Genomic DNA, 26,125 nt, shown 5'->3' on the forward strand with positions numbered 1-26,125 from the left:
CCAGTCACATCCACAACTGGGTATTGTTTTTGCTTTGGCTCCATCCCTTCATTCTTTCTGCAGTTATTTCTCCACTGATCTCCAGTAGCATATTGGGCACCTAATGACCTGGGGAGTTCCTCTTTCAGTATCCTATCACTTTGCCTTTCATACTGTTCATGGGGTTCTCAAGGCAAGAATACTGAAGTGGTTTGCCATTCCCTTCTCCAGTGGACCACATTCTGTCAGACCTCTCCACCATGACCTGCCCGTCTTGGGTGGCCCCACAGGGCATGGCTTAGTTTCATTGAGTTAGACAAGGCTGTGGTGCGTGTGATGAGATTGGCTAGTTTTCTGTGATTATGGTTTATTAGATGCTAATAAAATACTAGCATCTAATAAAATACTAATAAAATCTTTTCTCTCTCTACCCCATCTGTGTGTGTGTGTGTATGCCTGAGTGTGAGTTTTGAACTCTTTACTTTAGGTGCTTATACTGAATATGCCTTCTGAGAATTATTTATTCTGTACAGTATTGCTATTTCAGTCATTGGTCAGCTCTGCAAAATAGGAGTTTTGATGAAAATCAACCATTTTATCACTTAGTGATCATTCTTAGTTTTTTTTTTTAAAAAAAAAAACAGACTTGCCATCTACACATAAGAATGAATTTCAAAGTTATAGTAATAGATTGAAAATTTTTTTTCACATTTCACTAAGTGAAGCTTGCTTCACTAGGATTACAAATAAAGAATCACATAGATGGAGACCACCAATGTATTACATTTGTTTTTCATTTGGAATATGTTTTTATTTACTCTCACACTAAGTGGAAGCTGAAATGACTATTTATATGAACAGGTAAATTACTAAGCTAATATTACCAATTTTTAAATACCCAGGATAATAACTGTACTAAGAATTCCTTCAACTCCTTGTGATATACTAATCTAATAATTTTTCATAAGGCAAACATTTAGTGAAATATTGAATAAACTGTAAATTATGTGTAAATTAAAAAGTAAATTACTAAAGTAAATAATAATAAGTAAAATATTACAGAAAGTATAGATTTTAAATGGAGTATATAAAACATATCTCCAAAGTGAAATGCTAACAAAAATAATGAGTCAGTGGTAGTATTTGTCCATAAAAATAACAAACTTTTTTCCAAACTGACTAATATCCTAGATGGTACACATTGCTTTGCTGAGAAGCAAGATGGAATAAAATTGAAGGAAAAGTTAAGAACCTCTTCTGTTATGAGAGTTCTGCAGAGCTTTATAATTTTTTTGCATTGTTCAGGAGTTTACTAAAAAAGTGATGCAGACTTACAAGATGATAGAGATGTTTTTTAATGTCTGCTGTTTTTTCTTTGAAGGCTTACAGGTAAAAACAACTCACTTAATAAAACCTATACTATGGATTCAATTACTTGATGAAGGGCCAAAAAAGATGAATCAATACAAAATTCTCTACATAAGTATATGAATTTACCTGTGAAATACAGAATATTGAAGTATAAATACGCATACTTATCTATAAAAATAAAGGAATATTTATCTGCAACAGTATTAAACATGTTTGTATAAAAGGATACACATATGTGTGTAAACAATGGCACCCCACTCCAGTACTCTTGCCTGGAAAATCCCATGGATGGAGGAGCCTGGAGGGCTGCAGGCCATGGGATAGTGAAGAGTCGGGCACGACTGAGTGACTTCACTTTCATTTTTCACTTTCATGCATTGGAGGAGGAAATGGCAACCCACTCCAGTATTTTTGCCTGGAGAATCCCAGGGAAGGGGGAGCCTGGTGGGCTGCTGTCTATGGGGTCGCACAGAGTTGGACACGACTGAAGTAACTTAGCAGCAGCAGCAAGCATATATATATATATATATGTTCAAATGGATGCAACAAACAGATGAAATAGATTAAATAAAGTCTATTTCTCTTTATTAACTTTCAACTATTTAAATTATAATATCTTCTAAAATGCTTCTAGGGTGGATAATCTACACAATCCCATGTCAATAGTAAAAAAAATCAATAAATATTGAATGATTATTGCTAATGAGAAAAATTTCATTGTATAATAGAATAATATTTGTATAAATCTCTATTTTTAAGTGAAATAAAATAAAACACTATTTTAAATAAGAATTGCTTTCCTATAACTAAATCAGAAATATTTTTCCTCGATTATTATGCGATGATCAACTTAATTTCCAATATTTTAAACTTTCTGGCTTATATCAAAAGTCTATAACTAATATACTAGAGTCATTTCTGGTTTTTTAACCACCACAAAAGTTAATTAGATAATAAAATATATTTTAAAATATATGAATGTAATACATAGAGATGGAAATACACAATTTCACTAAAATTACATAAGAAAATCATTTGTACAGAAAATAACATACAAAACTATATTAGGGGATAGATATAAGATAAATATTAAAGCACAAATGATCTAAATAGTTTTTCCTATCATCCATAAATCTAGAGTTTTGAAAAAATATTTAAAACTCTGAATCATTGATAGATTTCTCTGTGTGTGTATCTCAAGGGCATTTTTAGGATACAATATGTATATAATTTCTAGAGTCTGATGGGGTCAGGTAGAAGAACATGTAAAAACAGTCTAAAATTATTATTTCCCTAAATACTTTGACTCAAACATTGTCATGGGAAGATGATGGATTGAAAACAGAAATGTTCAGAGGTAACCTTCGAGAACATGATAGGCTACCTTGAGCTAAAAGAGACCCAGTTCTGAGTCTGTTGTAAGAACGGGACTACAAAAATGATGTATTTACGAGTATGACATTACCATGGTCCCCAGGTAGAAAGTAACACTGTGAGATGGTAAAAAAAAAAAAAAAAAGCCCTTTGTTACATTCCTGACAAATGCTATAGCACATCTTATTTATCAGTAAGGATTTCAGCATTATTCACAACTAACACCTAGAGCAGGTTTCCTGACTTGGCTATATTCATAGGTTGGGCTGAACAATTCTTTGCTGTTGGGAGTGATGTCTCAGGGAACTGCCTGATGTTCCCGGGGAGGGTGAGAGGCTGGATGGGAAATTGCTCCTGATTTTCATTGTTCTAGAAAAGGTAATAAAAAAGAATTAACATGTTACCTAGAGATTTTCATTCTCTGGCTCTCCTCTCTTACAGTTAGATTTAATATTTTCTTTTCAAGCATTTGCTTTGCCACATTTTAATAAATACTTTCTTACTGAATCAACAAAAAGAAAATGCCTTTTATGCCCCAATGAAAGGTTCCTTTACCATTGAATTTTACTGCAATGACTTAACTTTTAGTTTTTCTTTCTTAGTATTCCATGAAAAAATGGACAAGTGTTTTATTCCTATTCATGAGAGTAAAGTGAGAAAATAAAAAGGACTGTGTGTGTGTGTGTGTTGTGTGTGGGTAAAATTAACATTAAGACAATACTAGAGTCATTTGACTATGACTGGAAAAGTTCACATTCAGTAGCGTAAGCATCAAGTTCACAGACATCTTTGCCACAAGCATTTTTGCTACAAACATTTTCACCACATAACTAATTGGCTACAAGGCAATTGTGCCATTAAAAAAAAGATAAACAATGAAACAAGTAGATTAAAAAGGACATAATGAAACATGAGAAACGACTGACAGAATTACAAAGACTTTATTGTGTAATACAAGACATCCGAATGCATTTAAAATATGTGTAGGTTCATGTCAATACTATGCAAATAATATTTCATTTTGTGGGCTGCACCTGAGTAGTTTGTCTTCCAAGTCTTTTGCTCACAGTATATAATACTATTTTTTTTGCTTACTGATTCGTCTCTTCATTTGGCATCATACTTCTTTTTTACCTTCCAAACACTAGGATGTATATTTGTATCTGAGTTTTGTACTGCATTGTGAAAACCTCTACACTGTTATTTGTTCTTTGTTACATGTCACTGATGAATGTTCCAGGGGAAATGTGGGTGCAACTCTGCATGCAGTGTGTTTTTAAATATGAAACCAATGATGTTCCAGCCTGGCAGAGCAGACCAGAACCTGCCCCATGACTTGAGGGTGCAACAAAATGTGCCCTTGTGATTGTCCTAGTAAGTATGCCAAATGGACATTCTTGGGGTAGGACATGCTCTCTGCTCCGCTTCACTGCCTACCCCTGCATCTGTCTCCATGAAAACAAAACAAGATATTCCTTATCAACAGCAAAGCCTGCGCTAATCAAACTCCCTAGTATTGCTATTTCCTAATGATCTCCTGTGACTTCTGCCAATAAAAACATGGGCTGAAATGAGCCATTTTGTCTTTCTGCCATGGAGAGCAGGAGGGCCCTCTGACTCCCCGCTTGCCAAAGTATATATGATTGTCTTTTTATTACCCTCTCACCCCCTATTTTAGGTCTTTCTCACCCGCTGTGCTGGACAAATGCTGTGAAAACACTTGGGACAAATCATCAGTTCAGTTGCTCAGTCATGTCCATCTCTTTTCGACCCCATGAATCGCAGCACTCCAGGATTCCCTGTCCATCACCAGCTCCCAGAGTTTACCCAAATCCATGTCCTTGAGTCGGTGATGCTATCCAGACATCTCATCCTCTGTCGCCCCCTTCTCCTCTTGCCCCGAAAACTTCCCAGCATTAGGGTCTTTTCCAATGAGTCAGCTCTTCACATCAGGTGGCCAAAGTATTGGAGTTTCAGCTTCAACATCAGTCCTTCTAATGAATACCCAGGACTGATCTCCTTGAGGATGGACTGGTTGGATCTCCTTGCAGTCCAAGGGACTCTCAAGAGTCTTCTCCAACACCACAGTTCAAAAGCATCAGTTTTTCCACACTCAGCTTTCTTCACTATCCAACTCTCATATCCATACATGACTACTGGAAAAACCACAGCCTTGACTAGACGGACCTTTGTTGGCAAAGTAACGTCTCTGCTTTTAAATATGCTATCTAGCTTGGTCATAACTTTCAAATCATCATCATCTATCAACTCAATAAAACCATCAACAATGTCACTAACTAGAAGAAATGTTTATGCATTTGAAACTCAATTGTCAATCAAGAAGTGTCAACCAGTTATTTATCTTTCAAAACAAAGATGTCAAAGTAAAAGTACCAGAAATATTAGCCGCAACATTAGAGCTCATGTGTAATAATTACCTCAATATTGCCTCCTTAGAAAATATAACTTCTACTTGCAATAATAAAAAACAGAGGAAAACATTTAAAAACATTGAGAATAAAGATTACAACCAACCATCCTCAACGAAAGTCTTCAAATGTGTCTATCATTTGAATAGACTTCAAAGTCTATTTCTCTTTGAAGGACATGCCAAGAGTTAATCAAATATGAATTGTTACATCATGTCTTCAATATTATTCACTATATATATATATATATATATATATATTATCATACTGGACTTTTAACAAACCTTGTGAACCTTATGGCAAAATATGTTGCCAGTAGCTTTTATGAAAACTAACACAGAAGAACACTTTACCCACAGTTTCAGTACTCTTCTTTCTCATGAAATACTGAAACAAAAGGAAGAAAGACATGCTTTTTTCTCTACTTTCTAAAATATTCTCTATTGAAAACATGGTTATGCCCTTCACAGCATTTTCTTCCCTTTCAGCCGAACGATTATCTTTTGAATGAAATTCCTCAACAGACTATTCAGTTATTGAGCACTTTTATCAAAAGTAGGTTTTATTATCTCTTCCTGGGCAAGAGTGCTATGAAAATCAACTATGAGTTAAGGGCATACTGTTGTTTTCTTCTATACAAAGTTAAGTAAACAAATCCAGAATCATTGAGAAATGTGATGTTAGTTCATCAACCCTTTGTTGTGAAGTGTGAGCTATTAGGATTCAGGATGTCCATATTCCTGATAAGTAACAGTCAGGAACTTATTAGTAAGATGCAACTTATAATTTATTAATCTCTATCAATCCTGAGTGAAATTTCAAGTTCTAAGTTTCCTGTAATACTGCTTACACAAGTGCCTGTTCTGGATACCTAGAAGACATCCAACAAGCAATTATTTGATTGAGGATAATGAGAGATCTCACACTTACTTGTGATGAACAATGCTACAGATATCTGTGAACTTGGAAAAATAACATAGTTCATTAAGAATGTAGGACAGGTAAGCACCAGAGTAACATGTCAGCTCTGTTTCAACTGTATGGTAAGATAAATATAGACTCCACAGCGCAATCACATTGTTTTCAAGAGCACCCTGGAGTCAGCTAAAAGTGGGTACCTCCATAACCAAAATAACCTAGCTATGCAGGCAGAAACCTTGCTGTTTTTAACCATCATGAGTGCTTGCTAAAGGACTATGAATATTGCCTCCTGGATGGACAGTTTTACAAAAGCGTGTACAGAAAGATACGATGACTTCCACCACACCTTTCAGAATTAGATGGTTAGTGCTGTGCTTATTCAATATGTTTTCCTTTTTGTAAGTTTCTACATTTGATTAGTAGGCAATATTAGAATGCAGCACCATAAATCACTCTTCTTAGTTTGTTTGGGTCTTTACCAGCAGATGTAGTTGGTAATAAAAGTATATTTCAGTCTCCATTAAGTTTAGTTAGTTTCAGGGGGAAAAAAATTAAATTTTTAAGACCTCAGTGTGATAGTTCAGAGGCAATATGATAAAATGAAATTTAAACTCATTCATTCTCTAAAGCATTAAACCTTAATAGAACAATCAAAATTTATCAAAGCTGCCTACTATCTTTTTCACTTTCCTTTCTCTTTTGATTAAAATGTAATCTTTACTGGGATCTTAGAAAATAGTTGGGTCAGAAAGTTGGTATTAACTAACTGTGATTCTTTCTGCACACCTCTCTTGCAATCTGTTTTGCAATAAAATGAAAGTATCACTGCCCTTTTTGCACCTTTCAAATAGAGATAATCACTCTAACACTGTACCTGGTTGACGTGTGTGATGTGATAACATGTTTGGTCTCACCAGACTAACCTGGGGGACACTTAACACTTATTGTGACATCAGTCAGGTCTTCCCTAAACTTCCATGGTTTCATCTGTAGAGTAGGGATAATGACAAGGCCTACAACTTATAGTTATCATCACTGAACGAGATGAAAAGACCATACGGGGGATTATAGTTTTTTACTTTGTATGCCCAGAATCTACACAAGTACTTGGCATATAACAGAGTCTCAAAAATATTTTGTCAAATAAATGACATGATTTTTTTAACTGCATTTTAATGATTTGTTTTCCCGAATATATCACATGAGAATGACTACACCCTACCTTTTCTATCTACCACTTTGTGTTCTGTTTTTTTGTTATAATTTAGCAACCTAAAAATATGGTATTCTTTCAAGTTAATATTTACTACTATTTATTAATACCAACTTATGTGATTTGTGTTATCCAGTCATATTTTATGATTGTTTTCTTATTAAAGTTGAAGTAAACTTTATCTATTTGATCAAACTGAAAGGATTAAACTGGGTTCCTATGGACCATGGCTGCCCACATGAATGGATACCAAATGTGCCTGTTTCATAGAGCAATAAATGAAAGCAAGCAGAATATAGTGAAAAACACTAAGAGTGCCTGTGTTTGAAACTCAAAGGTACTTAAATATGTTAGCATCTATTCTCTTCCTGTATATATAAATCTATAAGATAATCCTAAAAATCAATTAAGTGATAGATCTAATTATGCTGAACTACATTCTATTTCTATAAGTACCATATTTCAGACATTTTTGCTATCATAATTATAAACATTATGATCATACTTTTATACTGCGATAGTCTATACTCATCCATGATTCTTTGGTATATATGTATTATTACATATATGTGCATATTACCCCAGGGCCCAGCATATTGTAAGTGCAAGTGCAAGTGAAGTTGCTCAGTTGTGTCCAACTCTTTGCAACCCCATGGACTGTAACGTACCAGGCTCCTCCATCCATGGAGTTTTCCAGGCAAGAATACCGGAGTGGGTTGCCATTTCCTTCTCCAGAAGATCTTCCCAACCCAGGGATTGAACCCCGGTCTCCTGAATTGTAGGCAGATGCTTTACCGTCTGAGCCACAGGGAAGTCCCAGCATATTGTAAGCACCTAGTAAATATTCTCTAAATAAATGAAAGTAATGTGAATCCATGCAAATCATGATTTCCTATTTTAGTTGACAAATCAAACTTATGCTCAACCTATTACTTTGAATATTTTACCTACTTCTATGTTTTTTCTATGAAAGTTAAATACAAAGTGAAGACCAGACTTGAGAATTCCCTGAGCAAACAAAACCATTTAAGCCACCTAAGCAAAACTATACCTATTTTATTTCATGAACATAAGCAAAATTTAACTTAGGTTATTTCTTGTAAATTAATCTGACAATCCTAAATCATCTTCCTAAAAACCATGAGACAATCACTTTTAACAAATCTCCTGCCATCAGGAAGCACCCATTATAATGACTAATCATTATAAAAGTTAAACAACTTCCTCACTTTCCCTTTTAATTCATTTTGTGACATCATGCCCCTGAGCTCTGAGCTTCAGATTAGTCTTAGAATTTGAACACACTCAGCTTGCAAACTGTTCTTATGTGTACAATAAACTCTTGCTAATTACTCCTTGTTGACTTGGTGATTTAACTTTGCTATTTATAGATTTCTGACAGTTTTTGGTGTCAGAAGTTATGATTCAGAAAAGACCCCCAATTACCTCAAGGCCAGTGAGTAATCAGGCTCTAATGCTTTCTTGTTGACCCTGGAGTTTGAGGTTAAGTCCTCTGCTCTCTTTGCATTCTGAGCTCTGACTTTATTGTGCAGATCTGTAGTTTGTTTACTAAGGTGTCAACTATAAATTGGGACTTGCCAAGAGCATTGCCAATGACTGAATAACAAGAGCAATTGCCATCTGCCTCTGTGGAGACTGAATCCTATGCTGCTGTAGCTGTTGACCTTCAACACGCCCTGAGGAAGTTCAAGGTGGAGTGAGGCACTCTGTGCTCCAGGGAATATGGTGGGACAGGTCTTTTGATAGTTAGATGTTTTTAGCAACAAATTTTATGGTCTCAATTCTTGCATCTCCTCATATCTAGAAAAGCACTAAATCCCTTTATGGTGATGTCAATCCTCATGATCAGCAGAAAACCTTTTGTAAAATAACTGCTTAATGGTATTGAACTCTGCCTACATATTGACCTTCCTCCCACTGCCTCTTTGGAGCAGTGTCTCAGAGCTGAGGTGCTATCTCCCAGGCTGCAGTCCTCATTTTGCCCCAAATAAAACTTAACTCACAACTCTCAAGTTGTGCATCATTTTTTAGTTGACAGAAGCTTCTTGGTAATTCACCCCATTCTCTTCAAAAGGCAGGAAATGTGAATCTCTGTGTTTTGGAACAGCTGTTAAGAAACAGGACCCTTCATAGTTAAGATGTCTTAGGGAATTTAAAAGTAAAGACAGGTTCTAAGTAGTCTAAAAAGTTTTCCACTTCTGTAAAAAAAAAAAAAAAATACTCCTGGTGTGTTATATGTATACTCACTACGGACCAGCAGCTTTTGCCTATTTGGAAAATGAATAATTTTGGATACTTTGGAATTGTAGGAGCCACTTTTGGGAATGATTAACTCAGAATAGATAATCTATCTTAAGGGAAAACCTAGGAAAGCTGACTTCACACTTCTCAGAGACAACAGAATGCATTGTTTGGTTGGCATTCAGAAGCTTCTAAAAGACCAACTGTCTCCAAAAAATAGCTTCTCTAAAAGGACTTTTAAAGCATGCAAATAAAATCATCTTTTTTAAAAAAAGGGTTGCCACTTCCTCCTCCAGGTGATCTTCCTGACCCAGGGATCAAACTTGCCTCTCCTGCATGGCAGGTGAATTCTTTATTGCTGAGTCAGCTGGGAAACCCAAATTGTGTATGTATGTGTGTGTATGTACACACACACACACACATACATATGGCATTTTAAAAAAGATATATATTTAATACATATATATTTAATAGTCTATACTTAATAAACTTAAAGAAAAATTATTTCTAGGAATTAAGTATTCCTAAAATTCCCAGAAATATAGAAACTAACCAGATGATTTTCAAGTTCACATAATCTGGTATAGTCTTTGATAAACTGAGGTTAGTGTAAGATTGTTGGTTTAATGAAAGCAGGCATGTCTTCAGAGATGTCAATATTAAATGTAATGCAAACATAGAGTCTCTCCTACCAGGCTTAACTAGTCATATAAGCTCATTCTATATCAATGTTATAAAGCTTGTCAACAAAATATTATAACTTAAAAGGTGGTTAGCTGCTTGATGTCTAATCTAAGCATAACTGTTAAAAAAAAACACATAAATAGATATGAATGTTTATATTATGTTATATAGAGTAATGATTAAAGAGTATTCATTACATATTTAAATTATTTCCAAATAAGATAATAACTGAACACGGACATATTACTTACTATATAAGTTATTCATTTTTTTCACTTTTAACAGAGAGACCAGATATTTGAGTCTACATTTAAAAATGTCTTTTCTATATTAAAAATTAAATTTGAAAAATGTCTCTAAAAATAATAGTTTATAATTGTGTATTTATGAATTTGCTAACCTACTATAGAATGCCGCTGCTGCTGCTAAGCTGCTTCAGTTGTGTCCGACTCTGTGCGACCCCATAGACGGTAGCCCACTAGCCTCCCCTGTCCTTGGGATTTTCCAGGCAAGAACACTGGAGTGGGTTGCCATTTCCTTCTCCAATGCATGAAAGTGAAAAGTGAAAGTGAAGTCTCTCAGTAGTGTCCGACCCTCAGCGACCCCATGGACTGCAGCCTTCCAGACTCATCCGTCCATGGGATTTTGCAGGCAAGAGAGTAATGGAGTGGGGTGCCAGTATGCTAATATATGATAATTCACAAATGCTTTTTTCCTCATTTTCATTGGCATGTAAAGGTTCAGTTCAGTTCAGTTCAGTCGCTCAGTCGTGTCCAACTCTTCGCGACCCCATGAATCACAGCACGCCAGGCCTCCCTGTCCATCACCAACTCCTGGAGTTCACTCAGACTTACGTCCATCAAGTCCATGATGCCATCCAGCCATCTCATCCTCTGTCGTCCCCTTCTCCTCCTGCCCTTAATCCCTCCCAGTGTCAGAGTCTTTTCCAATGAGTCAACTCTTCTCATGAGGTAGCCAAAGCACTGGAGTTTCAGCTTTAGCATCATTCCTTCCAAAGAAATCCCAGGGCTGATCTCCTTTAGAATGGATTGGTTGGATCTCCTTGCAGTCCAAGGGACTCTCAACAGTCTTCTCCAATACCACAGTTCAAAAGCATCAATTCTTTGGTGCTCAGCTTTCTTCACAGTCCAACTCTCACATCCATACATGACCACTGGAAAAACCATAGCCTTGACTAGACGGACCTTTGTTGGCAAAGTAATGTCTCTGCTTTTGAATATACTGTCTAGGTTGGTCATAACTTTTCTTCCAAGGAGTAAGTGTCTTTTAATTTCATGGCTGCAGTCACCATCTGCAGTGATTTTGGAGCCCCCAAAAATAAAGTCTGACACTGTTTCTACTGTTTCCGCAACTATTTCCCATAAAGTGATGGGACCGGATGCCATGATCTTCATTTTCTGAATGTTGAGCTTTAAGCCAACTTTTTCACTCTCCTCTTTCACTTTTATCAAGAGGCTTTTTAGTTCCTCTTCACTTTCTGCCATAAGGGTGGTGTCATCTGCATATCTGAGGTGATTGATATTTCTCCTGGCAATCTTGATTCCAGCTTGTGCTTCTTCCAGTCCAGCATTTCTCATGATGTACCCTGCATACAGATTTCTCAAGAGGCAGGTCAGGTGGTCTGGTATTCCCATCTCTTGAAGAATTTTCCACAGTTTATTGTGATCCACACAGTCAAAGGCTTTGGCATAGTCAATAAAGCAGAAATAGATGTTTTTCTGGAACTCTCTTGCTTTTTCCATGATCCAGTGGATGGCAATTTGATCTCTGGTTCCTCTGCCTTTTCTAAAACCAGCTTGAACGTCAGGGAGTTCACGGTTCACGTACTGCTGAAGGCCGCCTTGGAGAATTTTGAGCATTACTTTACTAGCGTGTGAGATGAGTGCAACTGTGCAGTAGTTTGAGCATTCTTTGGCACTACCTAACCCTTAAAATTTATAATCAATACTTAAAATTATTAAAAACAATAAAAGCAAAGGAAAATAACTTTGCATTATAATGTATGGGAAGAAAATCTGATGAGTATATAAGAAATATAGAATGCTGTTGTAAAAATAAAAAATTAATTTTGTCTAAAAACTGAGTGGCTACTCTGGAATAAGAAAGGAAAAATAAGATAAAACCTAGATGGATATAGAAAGTTGCAGGTTTGTGGAAAATAAATTTTATATTGTGTGGTCAAAGCTGTTTAAAATTGAATAGATTTATAAGGCTTTAAAAAATGAGTTCAATAATATATCAAACAAAACTAGAGTTTAATTTTAACTGTTATTTTTTTCTTTATTTTATTGTTGTGCTCTTAAGATTATAAAGTTTATTTATTTATTTTTTAAGATTTAATATAATCCACTTTGGTAACAAAGATCTTGGTCTTATGAAATTGTTTCTGTGGTTAGTGTTTTCTTCATCAGGCCTTAGTTTACTTTGAAAAACTAAGTCAGTTCAATATTAGAAGGCTAAAGGGTTTTTTGTTCTGTGTGCATGTATGTGTATATGTGTTTACAATCATGTAATGTTCTGTACTTGCCTCTGAGATGATTTCATTGCTACTTTGGTTCAATAAACTAAGTTTTTGCTTCACAATGACTGATGCTATTTAATCAGTATTTGACATCTTGTTCAGCTGCTCAGTCGTGTCCAACTCTATGTGACCCCATGGTCTGCCTAAGTCAGGCTTCCCTGTCTTTCACCATCTCCCTGAGCTTGCTTAAACTCGTGTCCACTGAGTCGGTGATGCCATCCAACCACCTCATCCTCTGTCGTCCCTTATTCTCCCACCTTCAATTTTTCCCAGCATCAGAGTCTTTTCCAATGAGTCAGTTCTTCACAACAGGTGGCCACAGTATTGGAACTTCAGTTTCAGCATCAGTCCTTCTAATAAATATTCAGGATGTATTTCCTTTAGGATTAACTGGTTTGATCTCCTTGCAATCCAAGGGACTCTCAAGAGTCTTCCCCAACACCACCATTCAAAAACATCAATTCTTCAGCACTTAACCTTCTTTAAAGTTCAGCTTTCACATCCATACATGACTACTGGAAAAACCACAGTCTTGACTAGATGGACCTTTGTTGGCAGGGTAATGTCTCTGCTTTTTAATATTGTCTAGGTTTGTCATAGATTTTCTTCCAAGGAGAAAGCATCTTTTAATTTCATGGTTTCAGTCACCATCTACGGTGATTTTGGAGCCCACGAAAATAAAGTCTATCACTGTCTCTATTGTTTCCCCATCTATTTGTCATAAAGTGATCAGACTGAATGCCATGATCCTCATTTTTTGAATGTTGATTTTTAAAGTCAGCTTTTTCTCTTTCCTCTTTCTCCTTCATCAAGAGGCTCTTTAGTTCCTATTTGCTTTCTGCCATAAGGGCGGTATCATCTGCATTTCTGAGGTTATTGATATTTCTCTCTGAAGTCTTGATTCCAGCTTGCGCTTCATCCAGCCCAGCATTTTGCATGATGTATTCTGCATATAAGTTAAATAAGCAGGGTGACAATATACAGCCTTGACATACTCCTTTTCCTATTTGGAACCAGTCTATTGTTCCTTGTCTGGTCCTAACTTGCTTCTTGACCTGCATACAGATTTCTCAGGAGGCAGATAAGGTGGTCTGGTATTCCCATTTCTTTAAGAATCTTCCACAGTTTGTTGTGGTACACACAGTCAAAGACTTCAGCACAGTCAATAAACAAAAGTAGATATTTTTCTGGAATTCCCTTGCTTTTTCTATGATCCAGTGGATGTTGGCAGTTTGATCTCTGGCTCTTCCGCCTTTTCTAAATTCAGTTTGCAAATCTGGAAGTGCTTGGTTCACATACTGTTGAAGCCTAGCTTGGAGAATTGTGAGCATTACTTTGCTAGTATGTGAGATGAGTACAGCTGTGCAGTAGTTTGAACATTCTTTGGCATTGCCTTTCTTTGGGCTTAGAATGAACACTAACCTTTTCCATCCCTGTAGCACTGCAGAGTTTTCCAAATTTGCTAACCATTTTTAATAAACTTCCTCAAGTCCAATTTTGAATGCAGTCTTTTGGATTTAAAATAACTGAGAATTTCCAGAGGGTACCTGGAAGATCTCAAACACTTATGTTCTCTCCTTATTAAAAAAAAAAAAAAAAAGATGTTAATTTATTTAGCCTTATTGGATATTTTAAATTGCATGAGAAAGATTGTCAAATAAAAAGTAACATTTAAACTTTTTAGATTATATCTACATGAATATATATTATTAATATGTGTTCTAGAAAGCATGTAAAATTATTTTTAAAAAATCTGATATGTACTAGTATGATCAGTCATAATTTTAGCTATTTTACAATTTTGTATGTCAATGAAAAATTGCTTTTAATTGTTTTCTTTTGGTGAAATATTATCAGACCTTTAACCGTGATTGATTTTAAGTCTTTTGTCCCTCAAACACAGTGATTGTTTTACCTTTGATTTTCTCCAAAAGTATTTGCAATCAACTACAAGCCTGGAAAATCCCATGGATGGAGGAGCCTGGTAGGCTGCAGTCCATGGGGTCGCTAAGAGTCGGACTCAACTGAGCGACTTACCTTTCACTTTCACGCATTGGAGAAGGAAACGGCAACCCACTCCAGTATTCTTGCCTGGAGAATCCCAGGGATGGGGAAGCCCTGTGGGCTTCCGTCTATGCGGTCGCACAGAGTCTGAACACGACTGTCCATGGTTTTTCTTCTAAGCACTTCTTTATATGTGAATGATTAATTCTAACATTATAAAATTAATTCCTTAGCTCATGTATTATATATCTCATACAGATATTCACATAGTAAATCTTTATCATCATCGTTATGCCTAGTGTATAAGGCAGATTTAAGGTAAATACAACCTTTAACAGTACATAATGTATGTATAATATACAAGTATGCATATGCAATCCAAGTATAATTTGTATTGAGTTTTACAATCATGCAATCCACCAGCATCTGAAATCAGGAAAACAAAACAAATTCCTGACTTTTGGATCTGGAACACCTACAACGCAGTCCAAAGGTTTAATGTTTGTTAGAAAAGCTAAAGGAACTTAAAAAAGTCACTCAACTTCTTTAAATTCCACTTTCCTTATTTGGAAAGTGAATTTAATTAAGCTTGTTAATCTCTTTATTTTTAGTTAATTATTATCAAAGTATTTCAGACAAATATGGAGGCATAATATCATAGCACAACATTTCTTTCATCAGTAAATACTGATGTTGCACTGTATTTGTCAGATATATTTTTACACCTCATGCTGCTTTCTTTGAGAAACAATCAATCTCAGTTTTGTTACACCTTGGAATACAGTGCAGTGATTTTAATGATTCTTATATATTTTTCTAAAAAGAAAAGTCCATTAATTCCTATTTTTAATTCATGTTTAATGTAATCAAGAAAATATAAAACATTTTAATAGTTAAATGATCAAGCTACATAACAAACATTGCTGGAAACTCTGAATATATTTTACCATGAAAGCAAAATGATTAGCTGATGAACATGTTCACTGATGTATATTCAGTCCAATTCCATTTAAAAATAATTAAAGGGAAAAAAAAAAGGTTTCCAAGGAAGCAGCCTGAAATGCTTTACTGGTATTCAAGAACAATCATAAAATAGTAGCTTTTCAGGTAGGTGGGTTTTTTGTCTGTATTGACAGTTTCTGCTACATTGCTTTTGAGGGAAAAAGTACCTTTCTTTATTGACTTAATCTACTTGCTAATACATTTATTTTTTTCTTTTGAACCCTAGTCAAAATATCTTTAATTGAATTTTTTTCTTCTTCAAAATGATATTGACCATTCAAGCTGATAAAAATCTTTAACAGAGGAGTGCTTTATTGTTGGTAATGGAATTGCTTACATTATCTACACCTAAGGGTTTCAAATATAAAGTAAGACAATAAGTAGCAACAGATAAGAACAGAAGAATAAACTCTAGAAAACTGTTAGAGGAACAAAATCATTTTCGTATCCTGAATCATAAAAACATGTATTTTATGTTTTTAAAAGAGCAAAGTCAACAAGGACACATACAATGTTTTCAAGTGAATAAATATATTTAGTTTTATTTTAATACCACGATTTAAACCCAACTTTTGATCATGTATATTATATATTACAAATGAGTGAAATAACTTAAGAAATTCCATAGCATAGTTCTAAATGTTACCACCATTAACTATGATTATTTCACTTGCTGTTTTAAAAAAATATAGAATTCAGTAAAACCTGCTTTCTTCTCCTTAGCCCTATGGCTCTTCTGTTGTCCTGCACTATGAGACTGAGACATTCCTGGGTTCGGTCACTTACCCTTTCAAAAAACTACAACATGCAAGAGTGCCTTGTTGCTACCTGGACATTTGATAATTAAAGTGAGGTATTATAGAAAGGTGATAAACAAGGAAACACAGAAATCAGGCAGTGATGCCAAGACCAGGAGACAGGGTTTTTTATTTTTTTAATAAAGACATTCAACAAACTTCTCCTCAATATGAGGTCAATAGCCAATAAGCTTTCTTCACTTGTTTAGAGATATAAGGTTTTTTTTACTATCTACAGAGAGAAAAAGACTCTTCATGACTTACTTCATTTGAAGACATATATTTTCATCTTTTGATCTCAATGCAAGGGAAAAATAGAGGCAATTTTGTTCTTCAGTAAGAACTGTTATGCACTGATGGGCCAAATTAGAATCACTGCTTCCAAATTTATCTAATATACATAGAATATATAGTGAAATTAAACCAAGACTATAACCAGAGACATAAATGACATGGATGAGAAGGTTAAACAAAAAATATGTACTGCCAAGTGGAATATTATATTTAGAACAGCTGTATATAGAGATAATTTAAAATTAAAAGTCTATTTTTGTTTTAAAAATACAGCAAGGTAGGAATGTTAGTTTAAACTACATCCACTAATATTTTATGCAATTCTGTACAAATGCAAAAAGTGTGAAATATTTGGAATGGAAACATTTCTGTATTATATACTCTGAGAAATAGCTAATGCAAGAAATAATGGAAAATTGATTTGATATTTAGCATGTCAGATTTGTGATACATTTATTATCAAGTAATGATGTAAGCTAGGTTGAAATATTATGTACTGGTTTAAATAAACCTTCAGTGCATGTAGGATTCCACAGGGCCTTGAAAAGAAGAAAACAAAAATAAATAAATGAATGATATCAAATTAATAAAATGAAATAAACACATACTTTAACATGAAGGTTTAAAATGTTTAAACACAAATTAAAAACAACAACAAAAACACATAGACCAACATAAATCTATTTTACCTATGATTTTCTAAGTGAAAACTATTATTAAAACTCATTAAATATATTTATATTAGTAATGTTTCCAAGCTCCCAACTTCCAACTAAATACTTTACAACTGAACACAGGGTGAAAGACTGAAGACCAGTTAGCAAAATTTTATTCCCTTGGTTTTATAAATGGAGTGAAAAAGTAACAGTTTTACTCAACTGTTCATATAGTCTTCATTTCCAGAAAATTAAATAATTAATAGGTAAGTCTATATGGCTCTCCTGATATTTTTATAGATCATCCTGAACACAAATTTCCAAAATAATTTTCAGCCTACCACAATTATTATTAATTTATTCTTTGTTGAAATTTTAAGTGACAGGAAATTAAAACATTTCAAAATATTTCACCTTTAAAAAAAAGGAACTCCATTGTTCAGACATTGTGTATAAAAAGAAATAAAGGGTCTAAGAAGTCTAGAATATGGCAGCTGCTCCTAAGGAATGCAAAATTCAGTTGGAGATATAGAAATGATATAGAAAAGATTAGCCATACCACAAGATAATAAGTTCCATATAAACACACAGGAGATATATACATAAATATATAGAGCATATAGCAATATCTAGTACTGACAGCTACAGGATAGGGTTTCAGGACTAGCAACTGTGGAAATTATTCTACGGAAAGAGAGATCACTCTAGATCAAGGGTAAGGGATTGAAGTTGGGTTTAAAAAGAGACACATTATAGAGGAGGGGCATTCTAAACAAAACAGTTAAAAACAAAACAAACCAAAAACACTAAACAAGGGAGACAAGAATTAGCAACTTGTGTTGGAGCAGCTTAAGTGGAATAAAAGGTATACGTTTGGGAACAGTTAGAGCTAAAATTGCCTAAGTAGGAAAGAGTGTAATTTTTGCAGCTAGAATGCTGGTTTGAGTAATGTGGATTTTATCTTTTAAGCCTTAGTCAGCCATTAAGAGTTTTAAAGTAGAAATACAACATACTGCAAGGTACATGTTTGTGATTATTTCTTTTAGATTTATCTGTGATGTATATATAGATTAGAATAAGTAGAGACTTAAAGTAGGAAGTCAAGACCAAAACCAATGGAAATCCATCCTAAAGCAGCAATCAGTACTGGAAGGTGACTGTTCTTTATAATCCAATTTGTCCTGTCAAGATGTTCCAGTTTTGTGAACAGTTGATCACTCAGGTTACAGCTCAGAGGCAACATCCTCAGGTCTTCCCTGATGAGTCTTCTCTCACAGTGAAGGCACATGTGCTCCTACTTCACTGGACTCATCACTTAATCTCACCTGTCTGCTTATTTACATCAGGGTCGTTTATCTCATTTCTAGTTGATTTCCTGTCCTCATCCACAAGATGACAAGTTTATGAAGAAAGAAAACTTGTGTAGTCCTTGTTCACTGCTACTGAGAGGGTCAATTCCTAGGCAGATTGTTAAGAAGTCCAGGGTCCCCAAGGAGGAGAAAGGGGTCTGGGGCCCTCAAAGTGGAGATAGGAGTCTGGAATTCTCAAGGAAGAGGAAAGGACAAACTTTTTTTTGTCTACATTCCTTGAAAGTTAAAGTTAAGTCACTCAGTTGTGTCCGACTCTTTGCAACCCCATGGATTGTAGCCCACCAGGCTCCTCCATCCATGGGATTCTCCAGGCAAGAATACTGGAGTGGGTTGCCATTTCCTTCTTCCCAACCCAGGGATCGAACCCAGGTATCCTGCATTAGAGGCAGACGCTTTAACCTTTTAACCATCAGGGAAGGTTAATCCCTGTACTAGGGATTATACAACAACAATGTATCCTGCTTGAGGACAATTTCTCCTTCCTGAAAACCTTCTGACTAACCCTGGTATCTCAGAATGTATATTATGGAAGTGGGTCTGGTAGGATCTTTCTATTGTTAAATTCTAATCTTGTTATCCTAAAATGTAAATTGTGGGAGTGGTTCTGGTAAAATTTGCACAAACTTGAGACATTCTTTTGATTCATTGTAATAACTAATTTAAAGGTATATAACTCCATTGCTAACACTAGCAAGGGGGCATTCTTTCTGCCTCCTTCTGATTGTCTATGTCAGAAGCTTTCTCTATCTCTTTTATGCTTTAATAAAACTTCATTACACAAAAGCTCTGAGCAATCAAGCCTTGTCTCTGGCCCCAGATTTTCTTCTTCTCCTCCATAGGCCAAGGATCCCAGCATCTTTTGTGGTTAAGCAACAACCTTCCACTACAATCTCAGTGCTGGGACACCTTTTTTACTTTTATTTTTTAAATGATTATATAAATGAAAAAGGGTATACTCTCTTGGAGGTGGAAGTAAACTCAGGGCTTTGCTTGTATGTTCTACAGATAAGCATTTATGTATTTTAAGCCAACGAAACATTAAAAAAAAAAAAATTCTCCAGAATCATTAAGGCTAACATATAAACAGATATTCAGTGTTTGGTATCTGTTTCCCAAATGGTAGTTGAATGAATATAAAAAGAAAAAATATATTTTATAAATTTTAAAAATCTAGAATCTATATCCCAGTGTATTTTATGACTCCTAACATTCATGTTTTTAATAAAGCTCTAACACAGATTCACCTTTTAATATTCCAAAATGAAGGAGAACATATAATAGATTAAATATGTTCAGTGAGATAGATGTCATAAAGTATATGATCCTAGCTTTTGCTTCCATAAGTAGTTTATAACATTCTAATATCTGTCATGTGATGAAGACAAAAGGCCTCAATAACTCTATGTCCTCTTTAGCTAGTAGAACATGAGGTGAGAGCAGGAAATTACCAGGAATATTAAAGCTCAACTAATGAAAATAAATGGTTCCCCTTAACTTGACTGTAGAGACAACAGTAATTTGAAAAATACAGTACTTTTTTATGATTAACCACTCTGGGGATACTGCAACAGCTTTACAGCCTCATTGTTCCACTTATTAATGTAAGTCTAGAGATTATTCCCTATCAGAACATTGATGTTTCCTCTTTTTTGGCAAGCACTGGGTAGGGAGGCTTCCTGGCCCTCCATTTTGTGAATGAGCCATCACTAAACACCTTCCTGTTGATAGATATTTTGTGTTGCTTTCATCTTTACCTAGAAGATCTTATAGAAAAGCTATTTGGTATATAGCAGAACATAAGTACTATGTCAAGTTCTAGAGACAGTACTGATAGATGGAGAATAAAATCAGGTACATCTTTGTTAAGATTTTTCAAAATCTCTCTCGATAGGGAATTATAATATACAACAATGCTATTCTTTAAAGGGAAAATACTTGAGAAAAGTAAAATAGATATTTAAAAGGGCACTGATTGAATAATATCTAGTCATTTAAACTATAAAAGTTATTAATATCACAGTACAATAATATCCATGCTAAAATATGTAAACACAGGTATGTTTTTGTACATATATTTACAGATACAGTCTGGATTCAGTGTTTTATGTTTATTTTAACATGATAAAAAATCAACATATAGGGGAAAAAACCTTTAAAAGAGTTGAAAATAATACATACACTCACACCAAGCAATGTTTGTCTTAAGGCTCAACAGTGACTCATTACTGATGTGCCCTTAAAGAAGAAAATTTAATTTTTCCTGAATAAATTAGAGTTTGTAGCAACTTTCCCACAAATTAAAAATAACTAAATAGCATTTTTGGAGCAATATAAAGTGTTTCTTAAAATCTTAAAATTTGAAAAACATTGTATTTCTAATTCTAGTCTTTTCTTAGACTAAAAAAGTGACTAATTCATCAATGTTTATGTTATACTTTTCCAATGCAAGAAAATACTGAACCTATTTATATTTCTTTTTGAAAATTACACTGTATTAGACTAAAGCTTAAACAAGTTTTCCTGTAATTTGATGGATTAAATCCAAATCTGTAAATCCACTTATAAGTACCAAGCTCATAAAATAATGACAAACCTGAAGTAATTCTGTGAAGAACTATGACTCTTTAAGTACTCTGAATTGCAAATTACATTCTTTTTCATACAAATTTTCTTTACTGTAATTCAACTATATATGTTTAAAATTCTAATCAACATCTTAAAAATGTGGCATCATGCAAGAGTGTAATTTTCTGATAGTCTCACTTGGTATAGAGCATGAGGTTAATGTTATATGTGGCTCTCTTTTAGGAAAATTTCTGTAAGGCATTATTCTGAAAATTCCAATTCCTTTGTGTATTTGGTATGAAGCCAAACATTTAAGGAAGTTATTTTTTCTTTAGTTCTCTTAGTTATAAATTATTAAAACACTTTACATCCTTATTTTGAAACAATAATACATGACTTAGTGACTAAACAACAAAAAATCCAGTATTTTAATGTTTTTTTCCTCAAAATTATTACTGCTTCTTTTATTGGCAGAAGATATAAGCTAGTGAAGGTCAACTGAACTTGTCATCCCAAAATATGTCTCTTTAGTATAAAAACTGCACTGAATTAAGAAAATGCAGTTTTTAAGAAACTATAGACACAGAAGAAGCTTTGAAAACTGAGTAAAGTTAGCCTTTCATAAGAAACATTTACATCATAAGGGAACTCCCCATTTTTAAGACTGTCTGAAAGACGATGTTGACTGAATCTCTAGAAACTCAATGGAGAGGGCACTGACTTAAATCTTTATAACAACCACCTTGTTTACTTCGTTGTTCCTGGTTACCTCCCTTAACTTGCCTCCCCACTGCTACACCTTTCTTTCATCTCTAGCTGGCAGTGGTATTTATAATGTTGACTTGGCTATTTTAGGGAGTTAACTCAGTTTCTTTGTATATCTTACATGTAAACAGAAAATATAGATGTTATTAAATTTTGCTTTTCTCCTGTTAATGTCTTTTATGACGGGATCACTCAGTCAAGAACCTAGACAGATAGAGGGGAAATTATTTTTCTACCCCTACAGTTTTGAGATCCACAGTGGGACCTGCTGAAGCACCATAGTTGCTCTGGAGTCTGCACAAGGGAATCTGGAAAACTGGCAGAAGCTAGCCAAGGGTAATATTTCTTACCAAAGGCAGGTCTCCTGGGTCTGTTTCCCTACAGACAGATAGAGATGCCTTTTGGGATGCCTCTAGCATCTATGGTCAAGCCATAAAAAGCCTTATTGATTTGAGATGCTATTGTGATTAATATAAGATCCTACTTGTCAATAACCAGATGATGAATCCTGTGAACTGGAAAAACTTCTATATTTGAAGAAAAAATTAGAGAGCTCTCATTCTAACAATTTTCTTTTTGGTACCTATGGAGAGACCAAATTGAGAAGAGGACACTAAGAATTAAAATGGCCTGCCTTATAGATTCCTCTAACAAGATAAAATCACAAAGCCTCATTTATTATGCCTTTCAGCAGATACTATCACATTTAGAGAACAGTTATAAAGATTAGTGGATATTCACATTCACAGAAACCCTGACTGGTAGCTAAAGGGTGTTCTTCCCACCCACTGTATTTATCAGATAAGCCAGAAGGCCTTTTGGGAAAATCCCCTCACAGAAGAAACAGATGACCAGATTTTCTCTCAGGCCCTCTTACAAACTGATCAAGAAACATCAGCTAGAGGCTAATGTTCAGGTACTGACTGAACCAAAAGTAGAGCCTTCCTCTTCAAAAGGTTAATTGATCTAAGGTTGAATTGTACACTCAGGAGAAAAAAAAATAACATTATAAGGCCTTTGCTGAATGCTCTATATACACTTTTCAGAAAGGCATACTGCACTAAACCCTAAAGCTCCTGGATTTTTCCATTTTAGTTGTAAATCCTCTACCTGATATAAAATGAAAATAATCTAGTTAGATGGGAAGCTCAATTCTTTGAGGAATTAGAAATAACTTTGCATTTCAAATCTTGCAAAACCAGAGCTGCAGCTCTAGAAACAATTCAAAGTCCACCTTATTTTTTTAACCCCCCTCCCCCTTAAAGTCCTCTATTCATCTCAAAATGCTTTCAAAAGGTTGGTACTGTGTGCTTAGTTGAGTTCAATTCTGTGACCTCATGGACTGTAACCCACCAGGCCCCTCTGTCCATGAGGATTCTTCAGGCAAGAATACTGGAGTAAGTTGCCCTGCCCTCCTCCAGGGGATCTTCCCAGCCCAGCTCTCCCTCACTGCAGGTGGATCTGTTACCATCGGAGCCACCAGGGAAGCCCAACGCTTTAGAAAAATAAGGAAAGTTTAAATAGTAATTATTTCAGGCCTCTGATAACAGGCAAATATACCCCGTTTTGGAGAAAATTTGGATATTTTTTCTGTGTCTTTGAAATGTAAATTTTTAAAATTTACCAAATCTTAAAATTTTTCTATTCCATCTTCTCTAGAACCTAAGAATCACTCTTTGAAATGCTAACTTTAGGGAGATGTTTCTTATCAGAAACAGAAAAAAGGAGTTATTTTTAAAACAGTCAAATGAAAAATTCTAAGTCTCTACAAATTCTAGGGCAGAAAAAAAAAAAAAAAACAAGAACAACAAAGACGACAATAACACAAACAAAACTGCAAACATCTTAATGGACAAACTTCCAGACACATAATTTGGATCCATCTGATCTCAAAAACTTGTCAAGTACTAGTAATACACCTGACTCATAGCTAAATTTTTTAAATGAAAGATCTTAAAATAAGATCTATATTTGTATATGTATATTTATAAATGTCTATATATGCATGTTGTAGATGTGTGATATTTTTCTACCTCCAGATGTCACTGCCAAAATTATTTTGAAAAAGATCTCTACTTAACTGACTTCAAATAAGAGCTTTATAAATTAAGTAATCCTGGAACTTTCAGAAATATAGTAATCCAATTTAAAAAATTCACAGAATATTGAATAATCGCCAGTAAATAAAAGCTATCTGAAGTTTATTGGTTTAATTAAAAGATATAACTTCAGTGTTAACAACATTAAATATAATTCAGACATGTAACACTCATTCTATCTGGGTTTACTAGTCAAAGAAGTTCATACTATCTCTGTTACAAAATTTATAGGCAAGACAAACAGCTTAGGATAATGGCTGACTTTGTTTAATGTCGCACAAAGTTTTCAAAAGTAATTGAAACATAACTGTTGAGAACAAGTGATTTAAGTAGGATAAGAGTTTTTAGTTGAGCTTTTCAGCAATAGTTATACATTACTGTATGTCTACTTAAGTAGTTTCGCAAATCCTTTTGGTAATTTCTGTCCTTAACCCACTCCAGTGTTCTTGCCTGGAGAATCCCAGGGACGGGGGAGCCTGGTGGGCTGCCGTCTGTGGTGTCACACAGAGTTGGGCACGACTGAAGCAACTTAGCAGCAGCAGCAGCAGAGTTTTGCTGAGTAAAGTGATAGAATCTTACTGAATACATAAATTATTTCCAAATAAGAGAAAATATTAAACAATTATTACTGAATACAGGCTTATCTACTTTTGACTTCCTATGATACAGGAACTGATTATATTTGGGTTTTTTAGTGAATATTTCTCGTGTCACATTGAAAGACTTTACTGTTAAAAAGATGACAAACCTCTAGATATTATAAAATGTATTAATAATTAGTTTGCCAACGTAAAGAATGCTGTAGTAAATACACCAATCTGCCTACCAATGCAGGAAATGCACGTTTGATCCCTGGGCTGGAAAGATCCCCTGCAGAGAAAAATGGCAACCAACTCCAGTATTCTTGCCTGGGAAATCTCATGGACAGAGGAACCTAGCAGGCTCCATTGCAAACAGTCAGAAGTGACTCAGTGACTAAAACAAAAAGTAACATACAGTCTATAATTGCTTACTTCTTAATTTTCACTATAAAGTTCATAAGAGTTAAGAATTCTAATTAATGTGATTAAAACTACTAGAAAAAATAAAGGAAATAACTGTATGCAAGGGAAATAATATCTGCTCTTGGCTAAAAAAAGATATGAGGTATAAAGTCCTAGAAATCTGATATATTTCTCTATATTTTAGGTTCGATCTGAAATTCTTTATGGAAGTTACTGAAAGTTAATGTTTTTAGGGAGTCAATGTGACTACTACCTTTAAAAAACAGTTAAATATTAATTTATACAAAATATGACATAATTAGATCACAAATATACCCAGCCAATATTTTTTTAATTCCAATTTAATCATATTAAAATTTGAATAGCCATTTAAAACATATTAGTGTATAATTTTTATTATGTATATGCAAAAGTTTAAAAATTTGCATCTAATCCTATGCTGTATAATAAAAATAGTAAATGGAATGTAGGTTCTTTTTTAAAGTTATGTCATGTAAGTATTTGTGTGTATATATGTGTTTAGGTATATATACAGCTTTACTGATGGGCTTCTCTGGTGGCTTCCATGGTAGATAATCTGCCTGCAATGCAAGGCATTGGGTTGGGAAATGGGAATCAATTCCTGGGTTGGGAAGGTCCCCTGGAGAAGGTAATGGCTACCGACTCCGGTGTTCTTGCCTGAGAACAGTAGAGGAGCCTGGTGGGCTACAGTCCATGGGTCACAAAGAGTCAGACACCACTGAGTGACTAACACTTTATATATTTATCTCTATAATATTTTTATACTTATATTG

The 26,125-nt window shown here is 34.6% G+C and overlaps 1 protein-coding gene across 2 annotated transcripts in view; it reads right to left on the reverse strand.

The window, feature by feature from the left end:
- The window catches only part of CCSER1 (coiled-coil serine rich protein 1), a 975,365-nt gene that overhangs the window by 141,159 nt on the left and 808,081 nt on the right, over positions 1 to 26,125 (reverse strand). Inside the window, exon 10 of one of the 2 annotated variants that reach the window (XM_040237850.1) lies at positions 16,689 to 17,411. The exons of the other annotated variant lie outside the window; for it this stretch is intronic. Coding sequence (XP_040093784.1) covers positions 17,349 to 17,411 — 63 coding nt within the window. The 3' untranslated portion in view covers positions 16,689 to 17,348. Of the gene's footprint in view, positions 1 to 16,688; positions 17,412 to 26,125 lie in introns of those variants that run through there. 2 annotated transcript variants of the gene reach the window in all.

This window comes from Oryx dammah, unplaced genomic scaffold (genome assembly GCF_014754425.2).
Source record: "Oryx dammah isolate SB20612 unplaced genomic scaffold, SCBI_Odam_1.1 HiC_scaffold_3, whole genome shotgun sequence".
In the NCBI taxonomy this organism is placed as follows: domain Eukaryota; kingdom Metazoa; phylum Chordata; class Mammalia; order Artiodactyla; family Bovidae; genus Oryx; species Oryx dammah.